Source organism: Strix aluco, chromosome 2 (assembly GCF_031877795.1).
Source record: "Strix aluco isolate bStrAlu1 chromosome 2, bStrAlu1.hap1, whole genome shotgun sequence".
NCBI lineage: Eukaryota > Metazoa > Chordata > Aves > Strigiformes > Strigidae > Strix > Strix aluco.
The window spans coordinates 4884650-4905567 of NC_133932.1; the positions used below are offsets into that span (position 1 = coordinate 4884650).

Sequence of the window (20918 nt, forward strand, 5' to 3'; positions counted from 1 at the left end):
AATGAACTAAATATTGAAATTATAATTTCAGGGTAGTATATCATTTAGGAAGATTTTTTTTTTAAAAAATAAATAGCTTCACCTAGCAAGATGGTAATTATTTTAAACATCCATCTCTAATTCCTTGAGTAACAGCATTAAATTAGGGAACATTCAGATGTTTCCTTCAAGCCGTAATGTTCCTGGCAGAAATTTATTACTGTCAAACACCAACTCCCTTGCTATACAATGCATTTCAGCAGTGTTTCACTCTAAGGTATGTTGGTAGTGTTTAATCCCTTATCATCAATATTAGAGGAAATACTTTGCTTTTAAACTGTTCTTCATAAAGCTGAACTATACTAGAATCTAGTGTGGCAGTATCACAGAGGAATTGAAGATAAAAGACAGTATCAACCATATAATTAATTCAGCTGTGGATGCTGGTGACAGCTGATGGTAGGAGTTGATGCTTTAACTCAAGTAATGAAGGAGGAGACAGCAATGCAATGTTCTTCCATTCAGATGCCATCTGACTTAACTTTAGCCGTTAGTAAAGTGCTAGCTCTGAAGAATGGGTATATATGGGAAAAAAACCCACCCAGATTGTACGGAGTTTGGGAGAAACTGCAACTACTTTCTGTTCCTTCTTTCCTTCCACGCTAAGTAAGAACACAGCAGTCTTCTCTGCTCCTGGCTGTAGGACAGTTGCTCCAGCAGCCTGGTCGCAAGCCTGGGACATCTGATGAGGTAGGCAACAGGAGATACCTCTGAGCACTAACCGCAACCTCCTCCAAAACGAACACAAAGGCTTAGTTTTGGTTACTCCTAGGCCTTTTCTCATCTTTCCCGGGGCCCTGGCAGGACACAGAGACTTGGGAGTTTACGGTCTGGGGCCTTTCAACAAAACACAGTACTGTGGCTTAGAGCCTACTCTTGTACAACTGTAGTCTTCTCTAGCTTTTCCTCTTGTAATGTCGTGCTTTATCTTTAATCCATGCCTCAGTTCTACCTTGAATACTTCAGGAAGTGCACTTGGGATAAGAGGGGGCTGGTTTCTTCTCTAGAGCAGGCTCTTTGCTGCACGTGGCTTTGTGCAACACCTTTCTCGCACTCAGCTTCCACTCTTAGAATCACAGAATGGTTTGGGTTGGAAGGGACCTCTAAAGGTCACCTAGGCCAACCCTCTGTCATGAGCAGGGACATCTTCAACCAGAGAGGTTGCTCAGTGCCCTTGAATGCCTGACCTTGAATGTTTCCAGGGATGGGGCATCTACCACCCTTCTGGGGAACCTGTTCCAGTGTTTCACCACCCTAAAAAATCCACCACGTAAAAAAATTTGTCCTTACATCTAGCCTAAATCTACCCTCTTTTAGTTTAAAACCGTTATCCCTTGTCCTATCGCAACAGGCCTTACTAAAAAGTCTGTCCCCATCTTTCTTCTAAGCCCCCTTTAAGCAGTGAAAGGCTGCAATAAGGTCTCCCTGAGCTCTCGCAGTACCTCAGTAGTGTTTCCTGCTTTCAGTACCACACAAATTTCACCTGCTTGGCATAGCTCAGCACCCCTTAAGCAGTATTCCACAGCATTACCAGATAATTTCTTCCATTTAGACACCTAAACAATAGTGGGCTTATACTTAAGCAACCAGTGGGAGAAAAGAAGCTCTCCAAGGCTTCATGAGGGAAATAGAGATGTGCAACTATTTCTATTTTGCTTTCTGTTTTGCTCTGAGGGACTGTATAACACAACACACACTATCTAATTGCAGGTGTTAAGATCCTCCTCATTCCAAGGGAGCTAGGCATTATTTCTTAAGGGAAGCTGCCTCTCCCCCTCAAAGTACCTTCGTTATATCCTTGGAGCAGTTCTTTGAGAAGGTTTAAGGTCTAGGGATTGTACCTTTCCATGCATAATATGAACTGCCAACATGCAGTCCTGTAGATGCAACTGTCTTCCATGTTTACACAGGACCCCTACACAGAAAGAAATTGCAGAAGATAGTTGCAGCTTCCCCTGTTGGCAAAAACACAGCAAGGAACGAGCTAGCACAGTTGCGTCTCCCCAGTATAAACTGGACCATCTGATAACAAACAAGGAGCAGAAATTATGTCTGCCCAGCAGCAGTGCCTGCTTAGATCAGTGTTCCTCCCTACTCCTCCAGTAGGCCTGCTACAAAGCCTTATTTGGGTGAACACTGAAAACAAGTCTACTCTAATACTTGATCAGGTCAGACTAGGAAAAAAAAGACTTAGTCTCCCTCTTGGTCACTCCATCATGCGAGGACGTCATAATAAATGGATGGTTTTTTGGTCTGGCAACGAAACTGCTCTAGCTTCAGGCCAATCCTCAGAAGGACAGCTTCATCCCACCATTTTGCCATGACCTGGGAGAAGATGAGAGACAGAAAGAAAGAAAAAGAAAAAAGAAAGCATAAGCATCATCACATACAGACACTCTTGAAAGCCCTGCAAAACATCACTGATTTTTGTTTTCCCCAACAGCATCAAAAGGACACATACTTTTCTCTTTTACCCCAGCAGGTATGGCATCAGTGCAACTGGGATAAAGGCAGCTGTATGACTTAATTAAAAGACATGGGCCTTTCATTTACATGAGACCCTTTTCAAGGGAGAACAACGAAAGACTTGAAGTTACAGAACTGAGGAACAGGAAAACAGAGGAAGGAGTAGTGACAAATAGTGGGTACTGATGCAAGTAGACAGGGAGACAGAGAAATCTATCTCCCAGATACCTGAAGAGTCCCTCTGCTATTTGGGAGTGAGTTACTCTGAGGCAAATCTCTTCACCCACAAGTTAAAACTTCATTACCAGTACCTGCTAATTCCTTAAGTGTGTTGTGTGGAACAGCAGGAACCTGGTTATAGTGGTTCCGGACAAAGCCAGTTGGAGATTTTGTGATCCAGCATTCACAAAGAGCCAATACTCACTTGGAAGCTGATAGGAAGCCCGGCCGTAGAATATCCAATGGGGACAACAAGGCCTGGAATCCCAGTGAAGTTACCAAGCTGCATGAACCTGGGGGAAAAGCTGTCATCAGCATTCACAGAATCACAGAACCATCTCGGTTGGAAAAGACCTTGAAGCTCCTCCAGTCCAACCATTAACCTCACACTGATCATTCTCAACTCCACCAGATCCCTCAGCGCTGGGTCAACCCGACTCTTCAACCCCTCCAGGGATGGGGACTCCCCCCCTGCCCTGGGCAGCCCATTCCAACGCCCAACAACCCCTTCTGCAAAGAAATCCTTCCTAAGAGCCAGTCTGACCCTGCCCTGGCGCAGCTTGAGGCCATTCCCTCTTGTCCTGGCGCTGGTTCCTTGGCTCAAGAGACTCATCCCCCCTCTCTGCACCCTCCTTTCAGGGAGTTGTAGAGGGCCATGAGGTCTCCCCTCAGCCTCCTTGTGGCAATTGAGGCACGGACTCTCCATGAAGTGCAAAAGGAAAAGACCCTTTTTTATTACAATAGTACATACTTATGCTATGGTTAAAGCTCTTACTTCATAATTAGCAAATCAGCGCTTAGACAGCTATCTACCTTTTCTCCTATCAGCATAAGACCACTCTAACACGTGCTGTGCAGACCAATCAACTTCTTGTTCACGCGCTGTTCATGCAGCAGTAACTTTTCACAGTTCAGTACTTTTCCACATTTCAGTGTTGCAGCTGTCCGTTGTTTTTCCCTGACACCTTAGCACAACTTGGCAGTTTCTTATCTTTCTCCCAAGGTCTCTTTCTCATCAAAGCCTTGCTGTTTGTCAGGGGCTGCGCAGAGCTGACTTGCCTCTCTCCCACACCTCCTCTTCTCCAGACTAAACCCCCCCAGTTCCCTCAGCCACTCCCCATCAGACCTGTGCTCCAGACCCTGCACCAGCTTCGTTGCCCTTCTTTGGACATGCTCGAATAATTCAAGTAATTCATTCCTGCCTTGGGACAGCAGCAAAGTCATTCTTTTTTGGGAGAGGCAGCTAGGATTGATCCCTCCTGCTCTACAGCCTGAGCTCCTTCAGTCTGTACAGCTGGTCTCCAACTGTTCCCAAACTTCTGCTTCCATAGTGTGAGCTGCACTCTTCTTACCTTATGGACCGGACTGTGAAGGACAAATCACTGCTCCCAGTCAAGAGGTCAGATTCAAAGATTCTTGGGGCAGTGCAAGCAACACCTGTGGAGGAATCACAGAATGATTGAGACTGAAAGGGACCTCAGGAGGTCATCTTGTCTAACCTTCCATCTCAACGGATGGTCAGCTAGATCAGGTTGCCCCAGACGATGGCCAGATGGCTTCTGAATATCCCCAGGGATGGAGATTCCACAGCCTCTCTGGGCAACCTGATCCAGTGCTTAAAGAGTAAAGAAAGAGTCAGGCAGTGGGCAATCTTCAAGGAACAGCTCAGTTCATTAAAGCCACATTAAAGCCATATTGGTGATGCAAGCTCACACCCCTGGAATGCAATCAAGTTGCTGGGATTTATGAATTAAGCAGTTCGTTTCTATTTAGAGCAAGAACATCTTCATATGTAAGTAGATGTTGAGTCCCTCCTGTGTAAATGTGCTGGCTCTGCAGCTCCTGGTTGAAGTACCAAGGAGGAGTTTCTCACTGCCATGGATATAGGCAGTAAGTCTAGAAATACACAGAAAATCCAGAAATACACAGCAGTCTTTCTAACCTGGCTGCATCTTCTTCTAAACACTTGAGACACAGCAAAGTCTTTGCAAGAAAGACATGCTCTTAAAACTGGGCGGGGGGAAGTTAACGGAGTGACTGTTCTTAAAATGCACCACACGGCTGTCAGGGACCAGCTCTTTGGCCAAGGCTGCCAATACCTGGTGTAAGGATACAGTTCACAGAGGTGAAGATCTCTTGCAAAAATCTCATGCTCCGAGTTCTCTGTCGATTTGCCTGCAAGCAGAGAGACTACTGTCTGACTGGGTTCACAAGACTCGTGTTTCATGACGGCAGACTCTGCCCGTTAGAACCTTTGGAAAAGAAGACACCATTCCTGCAGTTTGGAACCAAGATGCAGGCCAGGAGTCCAGGTGGCACGTCCTTTGTGGTGCCCTACCGTTCAGCATGCTTTCACAGCAGAGGCCATTACAGCTGGGCGATATCCTTCCAGATATACGAGAGGTTAAGAGAATCCTCCACCCCACCTTTACAATTTCGTTAGGTGCCTCCCTTCAGCCTTTACCACATCATTTCCCTTACCGTAATATAATCCAGAGCTGTGAACTGGGAAGCCAAGGCCAGGTTAGCCCGAGTGTCCAAATTCTGAAAGAGAGACATCAATTATGGTTCTGTTTGCAAGAAACTGAATGTAACAGCCCAGGAGTTCTCTTCCAGGTCCATTCTCCTGTATCAGTAGTCAACCAACAGGTGGTTTTTGTCACAGAAAAACCAGGAGAGCCTCATGTTTCTCACTGACACGATGCTTGTCCTGTATCAGCCGGGACAACTACTGCCACTGATCTGAGCTGCTGCTACTTACCATTTCCTGGAAATGTTTGTTGAAGTCAGGTTGCAGGAAGTCCCTCATCTCACCGAGAATGCAGATTGCATGTGCTACTCGCACTTCCTCCATCTCTGGAAGAAATACTTCAACCACGCTGGCTCCCAGACTCCGCAGGTACTCCACAGCTGCGTACAGAACAGGTAAAGCACAGACAGCGTCCCTGAGTTCAGCAAACTCCATCGAAGGGCTGCAAATCCCCACCCCCTTGAGAAGTTAAGAGACCCCATGGGCCATTATAAGACAAGCAGCTTCAGTGCATCGTGTGGCATGCAGACTGCCGCAGCTGCTTCTCATCAGTAAAAGCCTGCAGCCTAACTAGATCTCAATATTCCAACAGGGCAGGGGTAGGGGCTTGCAGACGGGTTCCTAACTTACCCACTGCATTTTGGGCAAGTTCATCTCCTCCCTCTAGCCCCGCAGTTAACCCAAAGAGTAAAGGCGGACTGACGATGCTTCCCTGAGCACTTGACATGACTGGTATTCTATCAGCATGAAGTCATTGTTTACAGAATCACAGAATTGTCTAGGTTGGAAAAGACCTTGAAGATCATCCAGTCCAACCATTAACCTCACACTGACAGTTCCCAATTACACCAGATCCATCAGCGCTATGTCGACCCTGCTCTTGAACACCTCCAGGGATGGGGACTCCCCCCCTGCCCTGGGCAGCCCATTCCAACGCCCAACAACCCCTTCTGCAAAGAAATACTTCCTAAGAGCCAGTCTGACCCTGCCCTGGCGCAGCTTGAGGCCATTCCCTCTTGTCCTGTCGCTTGTTCCTTGGTTCAAGAGACTCATCCCCCCTCTCTGCACCCTCCTTTCAGGGAGTTGTAGAGGGCCATGAGGTCTCCCCTCAGCCTCCTCTTCTCCAGACTAAAGCCCCCCAGTTCCCTCAGCCGCTCCCCATCAGACCTGTGCTCCAGACCCTGCACCAGCTCCGTTGCCCTTCTCTGGACACGCTCGAGTCATTCAATGGCCTTTTTGGAGTGAGGGGCCCAAAACTGAACCCAGTCATCAAGGGGCGGCCTCATCAGTGCCGAGCACAGGGGTAAGATCCCTTCCCTGTCCCTGCTGGCCACGCTATTTCTGATGCAAGCCAGGATGCCACTGGCCACCTGGGCACACTGCTGGCTCCTGTTCAGCCAGCTGTCAATCAACACCCCCAGGTCCCTCTCTGACTGGCAGCTCTCCAGCCACTCCTCCCCAAGCCTGTAGCGCTGCTGGGGGTTGTTGTGGCCCAGGTGCAGCACCCGGCATTTGGCCTTATTGAAACTCCTCCAGTTGGCCTCAGCCCATCGCTCCAGCCTGTCCAGGTCTCTCTGCAGAGCCTCCCTACCCTCGAGCAGATCAACACTCCCACCCAACTTGGTGTCGTCTGCAAACTTACTGAGGGTGCACTCGATCCCCTTGCCTAGGTCATCAATAAAGATGTTAAACAGGAGCGGCCCCAAAACCGAGCCCTGGGGGACACCACTTGTGACCGGCCACCAATTGGATTTAACTCCGTTCACCACAACTCTTTAGGCTGTTTTAGCATCATCAGATTCCCATTCAAAGCCGCTTCTGAACCATAATGGTAGAGAAACCCAGGGAATACTCAGACCAGGTCAGCAGTACAGGTTCACTAAATCCTGATGCACTTTAGCAAGGCTGAACATCAAGACTTTGGGGAAAAGTGAATCTTTTGCACTCAAAAAAGAACAGCCTTCTTTCTTTGACTCCCAACTTCATAAATACCCAAGCTTGACTATTTCACTGGCTTATGGTGCATCTCTCCTAAGAAAACTCTACACAGTGTAGAAGCGTGAGTGTCTATGGAAATGAGGCTGAAGAAAATCCAGTCAAACAAAGCCTGTATCCTGTGAACTCTCTCAGCTCCAATGCATAGGAGGCCAACCACTATACCAGGCACTGTACAGTCTTTCTCCCCCACCCCCAAGTACTCACCAGGGTCAATTTTGCTTAGTCTAAAATCTGACAAAGCCACCCTAAAGGCACCATTTGGCTGATTTAAAGGAAATACCAGAGGACTGAATATATCACAAAGACCTAGCCCTGTCTTTCCTACTCAACATTATATTGTGAAACAAGTCTCTCCCTTAAGTCTTTTACCATTAAAGCTTGCAAAATAAGTATTACTGGGCATAGATCTGTCTTTATACGGACAGAGGCGTAGCACACTGGACTTCATTCTTCCATTGTAACCTGACAAGCCTACAACTGTTGAGCTTTTTAACCCTCAGCAGTCAGGAGGGCTTCCCTAATACAAAGCTACTGCTGTTGTCCAGCCAAACCTCTTTAAGCATCTGCCTTTAAGGAGTTCAGGCGAGATCTTTTTAGTGCATACAGAAGAGGAGCACCAAGTGATACCACGACATCAGGCAGAATAAGAGATTTACAGACTTTTCCTCTTTACCTTTCTCACAGATGGACAGGACTTCAGCATCACATGCCTAGAGAATAAGAGGAAAGAACTAAGTAGACTTTAGTAACTGCCCTCCTCTCCCTGGTGAGCACACTCACTAGGACTTCTGTCCTCATGGAGCTTTCCTTGTTCCTGTCCCTAATGGCAGTGAAACACAGCCCTCCAGGACTGCCTTAGGCCACCAGCTCCAAGAGAACAGCTTGTGTATCATAACCCTAAGGAAAAGGAAAGGTTGTCTTTTTCCAGAGGAAGATATTCCTCTGCACTGGGGCAGAGCCAGGAGTCCTTGTTTTCCTCCAGGGAAGAAATCCTGAGCACATTTGTGGGGTCGCACTACAATCGCTAAGCAGTACTAACTTGCAAGCCCTGTTTCTACATTGGAATGATAAAATACCACTTGGCAGCTACATCATTGTCACCAAATGGATACACTAATTTTCCTCACTTGATTTTAAACTAACTGCCTGTTGTAATCAGTTCAGAAGCATTGCTTCCAATAGAAACAGCCGTATGAGGAAGCATACTACCATCAACTGTACAGTCATTACCTTTCCTCATGCCTCCAACAGGCTTTTACTCAAAAGGCTACCTCAGGAAAAAAAAAAAAAATCTATCCCTGTCAATGTTTTCTCCTAGGCTATATTCTCTTCCAGTTATAAGACTAAATATGAGAAGCTCTAATGATGACAGGCAAGAGAACAGTGAATGCACCGAGTTCCTTTAAAATCTCATTTGGCAAAGCAGCAGAAAGAAAGAGGTAGAACAGGCACCTTAAAAAACGTCCAGTCCACTCCCAGTTTTAAGTCTTTCAGGTCAGGAGCACACATACCAGATAGGGTTGCTTTGGGCTGTTTTAGTCCTGCAGGGAACAAACAAGAGTTCCAGCTTTTATCTAGGATGTCTCTAGGAAGGCAGAGCACCTGAGCTCAGGGAGGGAGAGGGCTCACCTACCATATGGATAGAGTGGATCTGGCCCTGCAAGGATACTGTAAACAATGGCTGCATCTGCCACCGAGGTACAGATAGGGCCTGTAAAAGAGAGACCAGTTATAAATATGTGACAAGGGGTAAATAGTACCTTCCTCCCTCCCAAGGTCTTCTGAAGGCACAGATTGCCTCCCTGGTGAGAACACGGTCCCTGAAGTGGAGCACAAGTCCTCTTACCTACGCTGACTGTGGAGTAGGAGAGTGGCAAGCTGCCGTGACAACTGATGCGCCCAAACGTACCTAGAGAAAAAGAAATGAGCAGTTAGCTAAGCTATCAGCAGTCGCCAGTAAGATCTGACCTAGATGGCCTCTGGTGCACCAGTCAGTAAGCAAAATACTCCTGCCAGTCACTTTTACATCTGCTGTTTCAAAGCCCACTCATCTTTCAGTACCCTGTTCTGCTGACCACAATCTGTCTCATCAGTGAAACGGATGTGTTCAACAAATAGTGAAACTGTTTCCCCCATAAGAAATTATTTAGTTGAGGGGAAATACATGCAGGGATATTTTGAAATACCCACATTTAAATATGCAGAAGCAGCATCTATGGTATGGACGGAGAGGCAGGAGCAGGATTATCAACAGCAGGAGGTACCACCCCTGGGAGACCTCACCCACTTCACCAGTGAGACTCCATGCCTAACACCAGCTGCCTTCTGCAAGTACTCATGTCACCTTTCTGACCAGTAACATTTTTGCCACTGTCATCATTATCTTCCTCAGCTGAATCATGATTAATCAAGTCGATCACATGTGAAGGATGGAAAAACAGAGTAATGGCTGAGTATCTGGTCTCAGATGAAGCAGCAGAGATCCTTCAGAATGATAAACCATTCCCAAAAGCTGGCATCTCTTCCAAGTGACAATCCTGCCTTGCCACCTTCCATGCTGTAGACACTGCCCTGCGTATTTCTTACGTCCTCTGCACATTCTCCTTGATTACCTTAATTTTTACTGCAAAAACTGCATTGCTACTTCATGTAACACTGAGAGAAGAGGGAATGACTACAAGCCTATTACCCGCTTCAACTTACCAGATGCAAATCTGAGCAGCATCAGCCTCTCCATATAATTGGGGTGATGGCAAACCATCGCGGGTGGAGATGCTTTTCACCAGCTCACTACAGATACCCAGCTATGTTGGGAAAACCTCCCAGCAAAGAAGGAAGATTGAAGAGGGGTGAGTGGGTAGAAAGAAAAGTAGCATGCGTGTTTTGTTTAGCATTTGACTCAAGTAAGTTAGGGTTTTTTTGAACATCTGTTCAATAGCCAGTACTGAGCATACTTTCACTCTGCCAGTCCAACCCACACGACTCTCAGGCTGTTATACTCCAGTTTCTCTCATCAAGTTTTGCTTGACAGGAATTGATGGACCGTGCCTGTGGCATTCTATCTGATACAGCAAACAAGACACACACCCCTCCATGATTAAAGGGCTCTACCTTTCAGCCCCACCACACCACAGAACGAAGCAGGAATCCTCACAGAACCGCCTCCATCTGTGCCAATAGCCACCGGGCAGAGACCTACAAAAAAACCACACATTGGCCTGTGATCAGAGAGACATTGTGTTGCCCAGTCCATTCATTCTACCAACAGCTGTGGCCAAGACAGCACACAGAGCTCTCTGTTCAGCTAGGAGTTCCCTCCAGCTTCTAAACCCCCTCATAAAAACTAAATGCCTGAGGTGCTTTGGCTCAGGACCTTCCTCCCACCACCCCTGAGCTCCGTTTAGGACCACCTACCTGCTGCTACAGCTGCTGCTGACCCACTGGAGCTCCCACCTGTGAAGTGGTTAGGCTTGTAGGGATTCCTAGGGATCTTGTGGTACCTGAAGCAGACAGATAGTGTTGAATCTTTTCCTAGGAAGGACCCCATGCACTACAGGGCAGGAAAAGATCCAGAAACACAGCTCAGAGATTGATCTCTTAGTAAAGAGATACCATTTAATCCCAGATAGTGCTATGTCCCTAGAATCACAGAATCATCAAGGTTGGAAAAGACCTTGAAGATCCTCCAGTCCAACCATTAACCTCACACTGACCGTTCCCAACTCCACCAGATCCCTCAGCGCTGGGTCAACCCGACTCTTCAACCCCTCCAGGGATGGGGACTCCCCCCTGCCCTGGGCAGCCCATTCCAACGCCCAACAACCCCTTCTGGAAAGAAATACTTCCTAAGAGCCAGTCTGACCCTGCCCTGGTGCAGCTTGAGGCCATTCCCTCTTGTCCTGGCGCTTGTTCCTTGGGTCAAGAGACTCATCCCCCCTCTCTGCACCCTCCTTTCAGGGAGTTGTAGAGGGCGATGAGGTCTCCCCTCAGCCTCCTCTTCTCCAGACTAAACAAGCCCAGAAAACACGATACAAAAAAGACTTCTGCCTCAGAGTCCAACCTCGTTACCATATGCAGCCTATCCAAAAAAGACACTCAAAGCAGGAGAAAGGATGCCATTCCAGCTCTTCTGCCTGTGACAGCACTGTGCCATTACTGCAGGCCACAGTGCACTATTGTGATTCCAAAGGGTGGAGCAGTTGGTGGCCAGCAATTCTTACAGACAAGCAAGTCTGCATCCCCAGCTCTGCTCTTCATCCCAGAGCAGCAGCAACCAAAGCCTTCAGTCTGACCACAGTCCCCAGACACAGCAGAGACCTGCCAGGCAGTAGGGTATGCCGCTGACCTCGCCAGCGAGGAAATGCCCTGGCACGTTGTTGCAGCTGAGGGGGAGCCCCAGTTCCATCCAGCTGTACATGCATGAAGCGTGGCTCTACACACGGCTTATCAAGGCTCTGAGGACCCCACTGCTCCGGAATAGCAGCTCTCAGCTTGGCTATAGCTGGAGGATTCACAACACTAAAGCAAATTCCAGTGAATGTGTTTTAACTAGGAAATAAAAACACTATGTTCTGCTGAGACGACTGTACCTTCTCTCACTGCTCTGGGCCTTTAGACATTACTGTGACTGAGCATTAGATTACTATTTATTTGGTTTTTCTCACTTTTTTTCTACCACTTATCCTGTAAACATCTACACCTCCAGGCCTGTAAGGCCTGGCAAACCAAGTTCCTTACTCAGCAGACACCACTCTCCTTCCTTTGGTTTCAGAAGCCTTCAGGCTTTCACGGCTACTCTGACCCTCCAATCTACAATGCTGCTTCATACCCCCAGGGCTCTCCCTGCACAGGGTGCTTCCATCAGTTTTATTCTCACAAGCTTGCTCTCTTTTTGTACCCTTCCCTGTCAGTTCTGGACAGACTTTTAAGCCTTTTTACACTCAGGAGGAAGAGAGGGGAAAGGGATTTTTACCTATTAGGGTTGCATCCAGTTGTTCCAGTCCCCAGTTCATGCATGTTTGAGACTCCAATAATGATAGCCCCAGCCTCTCGCAGCTTCTTGGCCACAGTAGCATCTTCTGTTTCAGGCTCTGTCCCAAGATACACTGTTCCCACTCGTTGATGGTAAGGTACCTTAGCAAGAAGACACCTTATTATTCATCCTAAAACCCTGGCAAGGTAGGAAGGCACATGCGCATGCCTCACATGCACACTTCAACTCCACAACAGATCCCAGACGTTAGGATGACCAGAGGTAAGTAAGGGCTAGGAAGCTTCACTCTTCAACTTGTCTTGCTGGTTTCTGTTAGGAGGGACACTTAATCCTTCAATATCTGGTCCTTTCCCCGTGCAGAAGAGTCTTTTTAATACCATAATACAGAAGAGCAGAAACAGAATCACAGAATCATCTAGGTTGGAAAAGACCTTGAAGATCATCTAGTCCAACCATTAACCTCACACTGACTGTTCTCATCTCCACCAGATCCCTCAGTGCTGGGTCAACCCGACTCTTCAACCCCTCCAGGGATGGGGACTCCCCCCCTGCCCTGGGCAGCCCATTCCAACACCCAACAACCCCTTCTGGAAAGAAATACTTCCTAGTATCCAGTAGATGGTCAAAAAGTCTGCCTCCCTGCAGCAATGCAACTGCTATGCCCAGAGGCACCTTGGCCCCACAGCACACAGTAGCTCTATTTTCCATTTTTCTACGGACAGAGCTGCAGCGTTTCAGATCTGCAGTGCTTTGGAGCAAGGCACCAAGATTAGATGAATGCCAAAATACCAGATGGAGTAATTTCCAGGGTATGCTAAGTACTCTTCACTTCAAGGCAGCAATGGAAGAATCTGTACATAAACAGGACTCCCACCCTATGGGTAGGTCTCTGCAGGGCCTGCGACAGCGTGATGGCACTGCCAGAGTACTTCATACTGTTGTCCGGCCACAGGCAAAACTCCTTGTGAGTGGGGATTTTCAAAGTAACTTGCACATTTCTAACACACATCCTTTAAGGTAAGGAGAGAGGGATGCTTTACCAGTGGAGCAGAGTCAGTGCCTGAGAAATAGTTACACCTTTCATACATTCTCATTTCATCATAAGAGGGACTGTTTCCCACCCCCACCCTCTACTCCCCATGGATTAAAGAGATTGGTACAAGATATGGAACACATCTGCTGTACCCAAGATCTGTCTTTACCTGACAAAACTTGTTAATCCTACTCATTACAAACCCACACACTACCCCTTATTACAAACATATTCTCAGGCTTCTGCTGAGGAGTTGGCCTTAAAACCTTGTCACAGTGAGTTGTCCAGGTTGACCACCTGCAACACAAACTGACAGCTAGACAAGGAAACTCACTACTTTAAACTCTTCTTTCAGACACACTGGGATGCCATCCAGATAAGACAGGGTACATTTATTCCTGTAACGAGCAGTGGAGGCCTCAGCCATCTGCACAGAGAAAAAAAAAAGTGCATGTTACATATATTTAGTGGAGCTGAAGGTCATTACCAGTATCAGAACAGATACCGAAAATGGCTTTCTCAGGCTGCTACTAAGCCAAACTATAAAAGTTTCTTTCTTCTTCCACCATATGCTGATGGGAAAATACTACTTGGAAGCATCTATGCTAACGGATGCCACATAAGCACAGAAGACCCATTTTAAACATAGTCATCCAGCAGGAAACAGATTGCTTTAATGCTACCTCTCTTTACAGGAAGGAAAGCAAACTTGTTCATAGTCCTCTACACAAAGAGGGAGGAAAAATGTACATATTTTTCTGTGCAATATATCGGCAGAAGAGCCTCTGCCCCTTCTAATGGATGCTACTGCTCTTGGGGTGGCAGAGGCCCCTTTCCTACCAGAGGCAGACATTACCAGCATTATTTGCTCCTGGTCCCATTGCACTATCGCTCTGAGTGGGGGCGTGGATTTGTCGCAGTCCTCCAGCACAGCAATGATGTTCTTTGCTACCTGAGATGGCGTCAGCTTCCCACTCCTACAGGACAGGAGAAGTTAGGACCTTGTTACAAGACCCCCCACGCCACACCCACACACAGGGTTTCTCTTTCATGTAGCAAGACAGCAGCTGTCACAGCTGCAAGCGAGAACTAGGGAAGAATCTGTATGTGGTGATGCTTTCAACACAGCTGACACCATCGAGACAGAAGACTCCCTTCCTTGAGGGGAGAATTTGCCTATGCAGCACACCCCCAACCCTTAGAGTAGGAGCTAGGAGAGTTACCCAGATATTCCTGAACCACCAGATAAACGGGGAAGGACAGACAGCAGCTGAAAGCCTGAGGCTATGAAACTCCCAGTATGGTGAGCTCAGACCAAGAGGCCAGCCCCTTTTACACAGGCCTCCCGTTACAGAGAAGGGGCTCCCAGCAGTACTGTCATAACCCACCTTTAACAAACAAACCTTCCCTACCTCCTGGCAAAAGGCTGCATTACACCACAAACACATCTATCTCTGGCTGACACAAAACTCGTGCAGTCAGGATGCACCTGTAACACCAGACTGCAGGGTCAGCCTTTGGCTCCAAGGCCACAGCCCGCTGGCAGAGGTGGCCCTTGAGGAAGAAGCTCCAGGAGCACAAGAGGATCTATCTGAGCGCTCCACGCCTGGCACATGTCCCAGAGGCAACCAGGAGTTACCGAACAGCCAACAGCTTGCAGAACCTCAGTCAGGGATGTGCTTCCAGCTCTTTTCGAGCTGGACATGTTTACTGGGTGAAAGCAGACTGCTCACAGGAGCACAGGCAGCTGGGGAACCAAGGGATTCTTCAGAGACCCGCAGTATGTGCAACTTGCATCATCCAGATGAACCTTCCTCTCCTTCTCACTCATGTGTTTGGGCAAACAAGGTATGTAGAAATCTCTCCCAGAGAAGAATGACAGTAAGCCAAGGGAAACAGCATTTAAATATCCTTGCAGGGCTTGTAAAAGTTGTGCCAGCTCTCCCAGTTGGCTTTTGTTCATTATTCTATTAGAGGGAAAGGGCTGCAGAGGGTGATGCTCAGGAGTGGTACCTCAAAGACAATCCTAACAAAGAGATGGCTGAGAGCTCATGGAACAGCAGAAGCCCACAGCAGGGGAACATGCAAGACAGGTTGTTTCCAGACCATAACTTCACCTACCGGTAGCAGTCCAGGTAGTCTTTGATCCCTTTGAAGCTAAACCCATTGCTAGCAGAATCAGACCTGCAAAGAAATGATTAAAGGGGCAACTGTGAACCACCAAAGCCACCTCTGTTTAGACGTGCAGACTTCAGCATCACAGTCCAATGCAGATTTGGGCATCCCTCTCTCCCAGTAAACCTGCTGGTCACCATTTGGACCATTAGCCTACGCATTTCAGCTCACGCTCTGTCAGGCTCCTTGCACACGTGCCAGACACCAGGTACACTAAGGGTGCCACAGAAATAAGGAGACAGTCTTGCTGACGTGTTCTAGTTGCTTCGTATCTCTACTGTGATACAACAGTCATTAAACTGTTCAAAATTTATTCCAGGTTTACATTTGCTACTCACCGCTGCAACATTACAGAATAGCTAGAATATACTGGTAAACCTACTCCCAGGATCTCTGTCACAAGTTCGATCCAGAGAGAGCCAGCAGCATGTACAGCGCGTGGTGCAGGAGCGGGAGAAGGCACTATGCAGCACACACAAGGATACACATCAACAAACCACTTAAAAACTAGGTCGATGGCTCTAGCACATAAGAAATAGACCGTTTCTCATCACAACAGGATAAGCATAAGATCATATGAAGAGCTAGCTACTATTACTACTCCTGTGATATCACAGAATCATCTCGGTTGGAAAAGACCTTGAAGATCCTCCAGTCCAACCATTAACCTCACACTGACCGTTCCCAACTCCACCAGATCCCTCAGTGCTGGGTCAACCCGACTCTTCAACCCCTCCAGGGATGGGGACTCCACCCCTGCCCTGGGCAGCCCATTCCAATGCCCAACAACCCCTTCTGCAAAGAAATACTTCCTGATATTCTGATATCCAGTCTAAATATCTCCATATCAACACCCAAACCAGAAGCCATACCCTGGAACAGGACAGCACACGGCACCATAATGTGCTACGCAGGGCAGAGGTACGGCTCCACTAACCTGCCCTGTAATACTCAATATATCACTGGCAGAGCTGGGGAGACAAGAACCAGAAGGCTGCACTCACCCTGACCAGTGCCTGCAGGAAATACATCCCTCCCTCTAAAGTGAAGGAGCTGAAAGTTTTTCCTTGCTCCAGTTTAAGAACTCAAGCCCAGAGAACGCTTAGCCCTACTAAAAGCTGAGATACATGCAGAGAACCCACTCTCTGGATTCTGATGAAGTGCAGCTCAGACATTTTCAGTAACTCCTGGATAGGCCCACAACTAAGAACCAAAACCAGATGGGGAGAGCATTCTTAGCAGCCCAGCTGCTCCCACCTCAGCACCAGACCTCAGTAAGGCACTGAGTAACTTTTCATCTGGAATCTAGTGGGATTTAATCAAGCACAGGCTGCAATCAAGCTGAACAGGCAACCTAACTAACAAAACCTAATTTCTTGTGGATTGTTTTCTTAATAACCTGTGTTCCTTCTTTCCTCCAAACCACCCGTGTGAGATTCCTTGCAGGCCAGAAACAGCACACTTGCAAACTCACTTAAAGGGATATATGCACTGACTAGCAACCACTAAGTGTATCTGCTCTAATAGTGCAATCAGAGCCCTGGCAAAGGCAGAATTTAGTCTCTCCTCAGTAAGCAGCCTCCCTGAAGCTTGTAGAAACTTGACGTTGCTTGTAACTTTATATGTGATTTGTAAATTCCAACTGGAAAGATGACAGACAGCCCTATTTGTTTTGTAAAGTAGCTAGGCACAGAAAAAAAGATTTTAATCCGGATTATCGACAATGACAGCTTCCCGCTAATATAACAGTGCCAACACACGTGTTCTTCCACTCCACTCTTACACATCACACATCACATACTGACCTTGCATCCATCAGCTGCTCGATAACATCCGAAGTGCTTTTAGCCTCAGACCTGTCTTCTGTAACCTCTGCAGCAACCTCCGGGAGAAACGTTGGATCTTCGTGAATGTCAAGTGAACGCATGAGAGAGAAGTTGTTCAGTCTGAAAGAGAGAGAGTCACGGCTAGAGTTTGCAAGCTCTACCATGACTAATTTTTCAGACTGTTCAGAGGGAACCTTACCCAAGAACATTTTATTTTAGCAGTCTGCTCTCACAGCAGGGAGTTGCAACAGTTACAAGATAATCTCTCACACCTTTCCTAAAGGCAGCATCAAATCTATTCTGCTTGCTTAACAAAGCCTCCCACCTCTTGACATAAGGCCAGCCAGCCTCCATAAACCCAGGCTCGGAAAGAAATGGTGAATGTTTTCGATTCACTTTAATTAGCCATATCACCCACAGACCAATAAAGACAGGAATGGAGACGAAAAGAAAAGGAGAAAGTAGTGTAAGACATGCGTTGAAGCACTAATCCTGTTAAAACAGGCACCTCTTCAGCCTTTTCCATGACCTGCTTCAACACGGTTCATCTGCAACCAAATACAACAAGGACTGCAGCGCAAGTCCAGGGTTTGGAACACATAAAGCAAGGAAATCAAGACCCTGTCATAGACGTCAAGGAACGATCTGCTGTCTAACAGCAGTGACACTTGTCTGGGTTCGATTCACTCAAAAAGCCCATGCCCCAAGTGAAAATTCAGGGGTACCAATTGTGTGTAATACATTTCTCAGTGTCCTGGGATCTGCACAGATGATCCATCAAATGACAGGCAAATTACATGAGCCAAGAGTGAGCCTGAGGTTCCTGACACCTCTCACCTGAGTGGCACTTACAGTGCAATGTCCATTTGAAAGCACAGTTTCTAAACAAAAATGTGAGAGAGCAGAAAAGGCTGACCTAAAATAGTGAGTATCTTTAAAAAGAATGTACTGAAACCTCTGAACTCCATGTCTGGCTTTATTTCCCCACTACTACTATTCTACTTGTAATAAACACAGGAGATCTGCACATCCACAAGCTTTGAAAGAAAGACTGCTCTTTAGCAAAGAACAGAAAGGCACAGAGGCAAGCTGGTAAATTCGGCTTTTATGCTCCTGCCTGAGTGTGAAAAAAGGTTAATTTCTTCTGATAGAGACCCACTCAAGAATAGTTAAAAAAATCTTGTAAACATCTATGAAATAATCTTGCTCACTCTCCAATCAAGTTATGCAGCTTCCCTCTTAGAAAAGGTCATTTCAGATACCTTGTAAGTGGTGTGCAATGCAAGCACCTTTAAAGAAAAAAAAAAGAAACTTGAAGGGGGAGAAAACTCTCCACTCTTACCTCATTAAGAGTGGCAGTAAGCAGATCTGTCCAAAAGCCTAGAAGAAAGTAAGCAGAAACATTGGTTTGCAGTAACTTTGACCTGAACACCTTCCTCGCTAGACAAGGAATGCTGAATGTGCTCACAATTGCTGCAGCACCCTAGAGAGCATGCAATGCTATGTAGTAAAAAAGTAGCACAAATGCTTGTATTTCAGGCCACAAAACTGGCCTGAAATCTTTCCCCCACCCCCGCCATATTTATATAATTATAAAGAGCATATTCTTCTGGCTCTCCTGCCTTTGCCCTTCCCCAACTCGGCTCAGAAAGCCTGCACCCACAGGCTGCCCACTGTTAAGAGGCATCTACATAGCTCCCATGCCTTACTTCCTTCATGTTCCACGGATTATGCAAACATTGGATAAGGTAGAAACTTATTTTGTTTATCCTGTCGCTCAACCAGCTCCTGCAGTAAACCAAGTCAACTTGAAAAAGCATGAGAAATTTAGAGACTCCATGGTAGCAGACAGCTGAAAACACTCTCTGAATACCTCAATTCCCACTGTAGCGATACCAGTGGACCCAAAGAGACCAGCCTTGTTCTAGTCTGTCTTTGTAACTCAACAGTGGACTTCAAAAACATGTTCAGGGGTGTACAAATACAGTACAAGTCTGAAGCAAGGCTCACACTCCTAGATCCACAAAGTGATATGTTGCCTCACACATTACGTAAGAATTACAGTCTTTTTGAAAACACATTGCTCCTAATCCAAGCCTAATCTAAACCAGCACAATCCTGTACGAAATGGAGAATCTTGCGTCCCCTCTCCAAGGGAGATGTCAGGAAGGGACACAAGCCCACGGCCATGCACCAGAAGTGGCCACAAAGCAAAGGATAAAAAGGTATTCTGGTTGTTATATCCTGGAAGAAAGCCACTTGCAAGGTATTCTCACAAATAAACACAGCCCATCGCTAGCTTTCACTCCAGGCCCAACCAGCCGCCAAGCTCTGTAACAGGTCGCACTGCTGAAATGACTTTTGTGCCTAACCTTGACGCTGGCTCAAAAGGAAAGGCCAAGCAGCAGCAAAATCCATCTCCTTTTGGGTGGATGATGCTGCAAGGTGCTCACTACCAAGGGGATGCAGGCTCTTCTGCCCCCAGCACCCTGCCACACAGCGGTCACACCCCCTCCACACCAGCTCTGGCGGGCCTGTGGGTTGATTCCTGCTGCGGGGATCAACCCACAGGGCCACCAAAGCCCACGCGAGGAAGAGTTTGGGGGGAACAGCTGCCTTCAGTGCCAAAGCCCACGCGAGGAAGAGCTTGGGGGGAACAGCTGCCTTCAGTGCCAAAGCCCACGTGAGGAAGACCTCGGAGGGAACAGCTGCCTTCAGCGCCAAAGCCCACGTGAGGAAGAGCTTGGGGGGAACAGCTGCCTTCAGCGCCAAAGCCCACGTGAGGAAGACCTCAGAGGGAACAGCTGCCTTCAGCACCAAAGCCCACCCGACAAAGAGCTCGGGGGGAACAGCTGCCTTCAGCACCTTCCTGAAAACCCCACTCAGAGGGCTGCAGGACCCGAATCCCTTCACGTCTGAGGAAAGCTGGCGGCGGCGGCTGCATTCTGAGTTTGATGTTGGCTTCGGCCTCTTCATGCCCAGAGACACTCACGACACCCTCACCCCGAGGCCAGCTCTCTCCCTCCCCACCGCATCCCACCTGGGGGGTCAGGGGGAACCCCGACAGCACGCAGAGAGTCACAACCTCCTTACGATTTCCCCAGAAACGCGGGTTTTACCTTCCCATCGAGACCCCCTCCCTCGGCATCCCCCGGCAGTCCCGGCCTCGTCCGGTTTTCCCCAGCGCAGCCTCGGGTTTTCCTACCCCGTTTACCGGCCCCTCGCCCCCACTCACCGTGTTGGCCACATGGACGAAGAGGCGCAGCCCGGTGCCGCACAGCCGCGGGGCCCACTGCGGAGAGAGGCGAGAGGTGAGCGCCGGGCCCCGCTCCCCGCCGCCCGCCCGCGCCCTCCCTCCCTCCCTCCCTCCCTCCCCGGTGCTCACGGGGTCCCGCGGCGGGCTGCGGCCCGGCGGCTCGGCCCGGCCCGGCTCCCGGCGGCGCAGCACGGCCCCGGCGCTGCCCGTGTGCCGCCGCACGCAGCACAGGTAAGCGGCGGCCGGCAGCAGCGACAGGAGCACCAGCAGCAGCAGCAACGGCGCCATCACCGTCCTTCAGCCGACCCCAGCGGCGGCAGCCAGCCCTCCGCGTACCGGGGCGGGGCTCGGGCCTCGCCCCGCCCGCGGGCCGGCCCTGCCCG

The 20918-nt window shown here is 48.2% G+C and overlaps 1 protein-coding gene across 1 annotated transcript; it reads right to left on the reverse strand.

Moving 5' to 3' along the window:
• Nucleotides 1-160: 160 nt before the first annotated feature.
• On the reverse strand, nt 161-20861 carry LOC141916256 (uncharacterized). Its single transcript, XM_074808583.1, has 20 exons — nt 20665-20861; nt 20515-20571; nt 18622-18659; nt 17259-17399; nt 15400-15462; nt 14135-14255; nt 13613-13705; nt 12225-12385; nt 10667-10752; nt 10364-10447; nt 9099-9161; nt 8886-8963; nt 8705-8793; nt 7926-7962; nt 5486-5634; nt 5206-5268; nt 4824-4899; nt 4077-4161; nt 2930-3017; nt 161-2364 (listed from the first exon to the last, which is right to left on the reverse strand). The coding sequence occupies exons 1-20, from the start codon at nt 20821-20823 to the stop codon at nt 2254-2256; spliced, it is 1842 nt and encodes a 613-aa protein (XP_074664684.1). The 5' UTR covers nt 20824-20861; the 3' UTR covers nt 161-2253.
• Nucleotides 20862-20918: the final 57 nt, after the last annotated feature.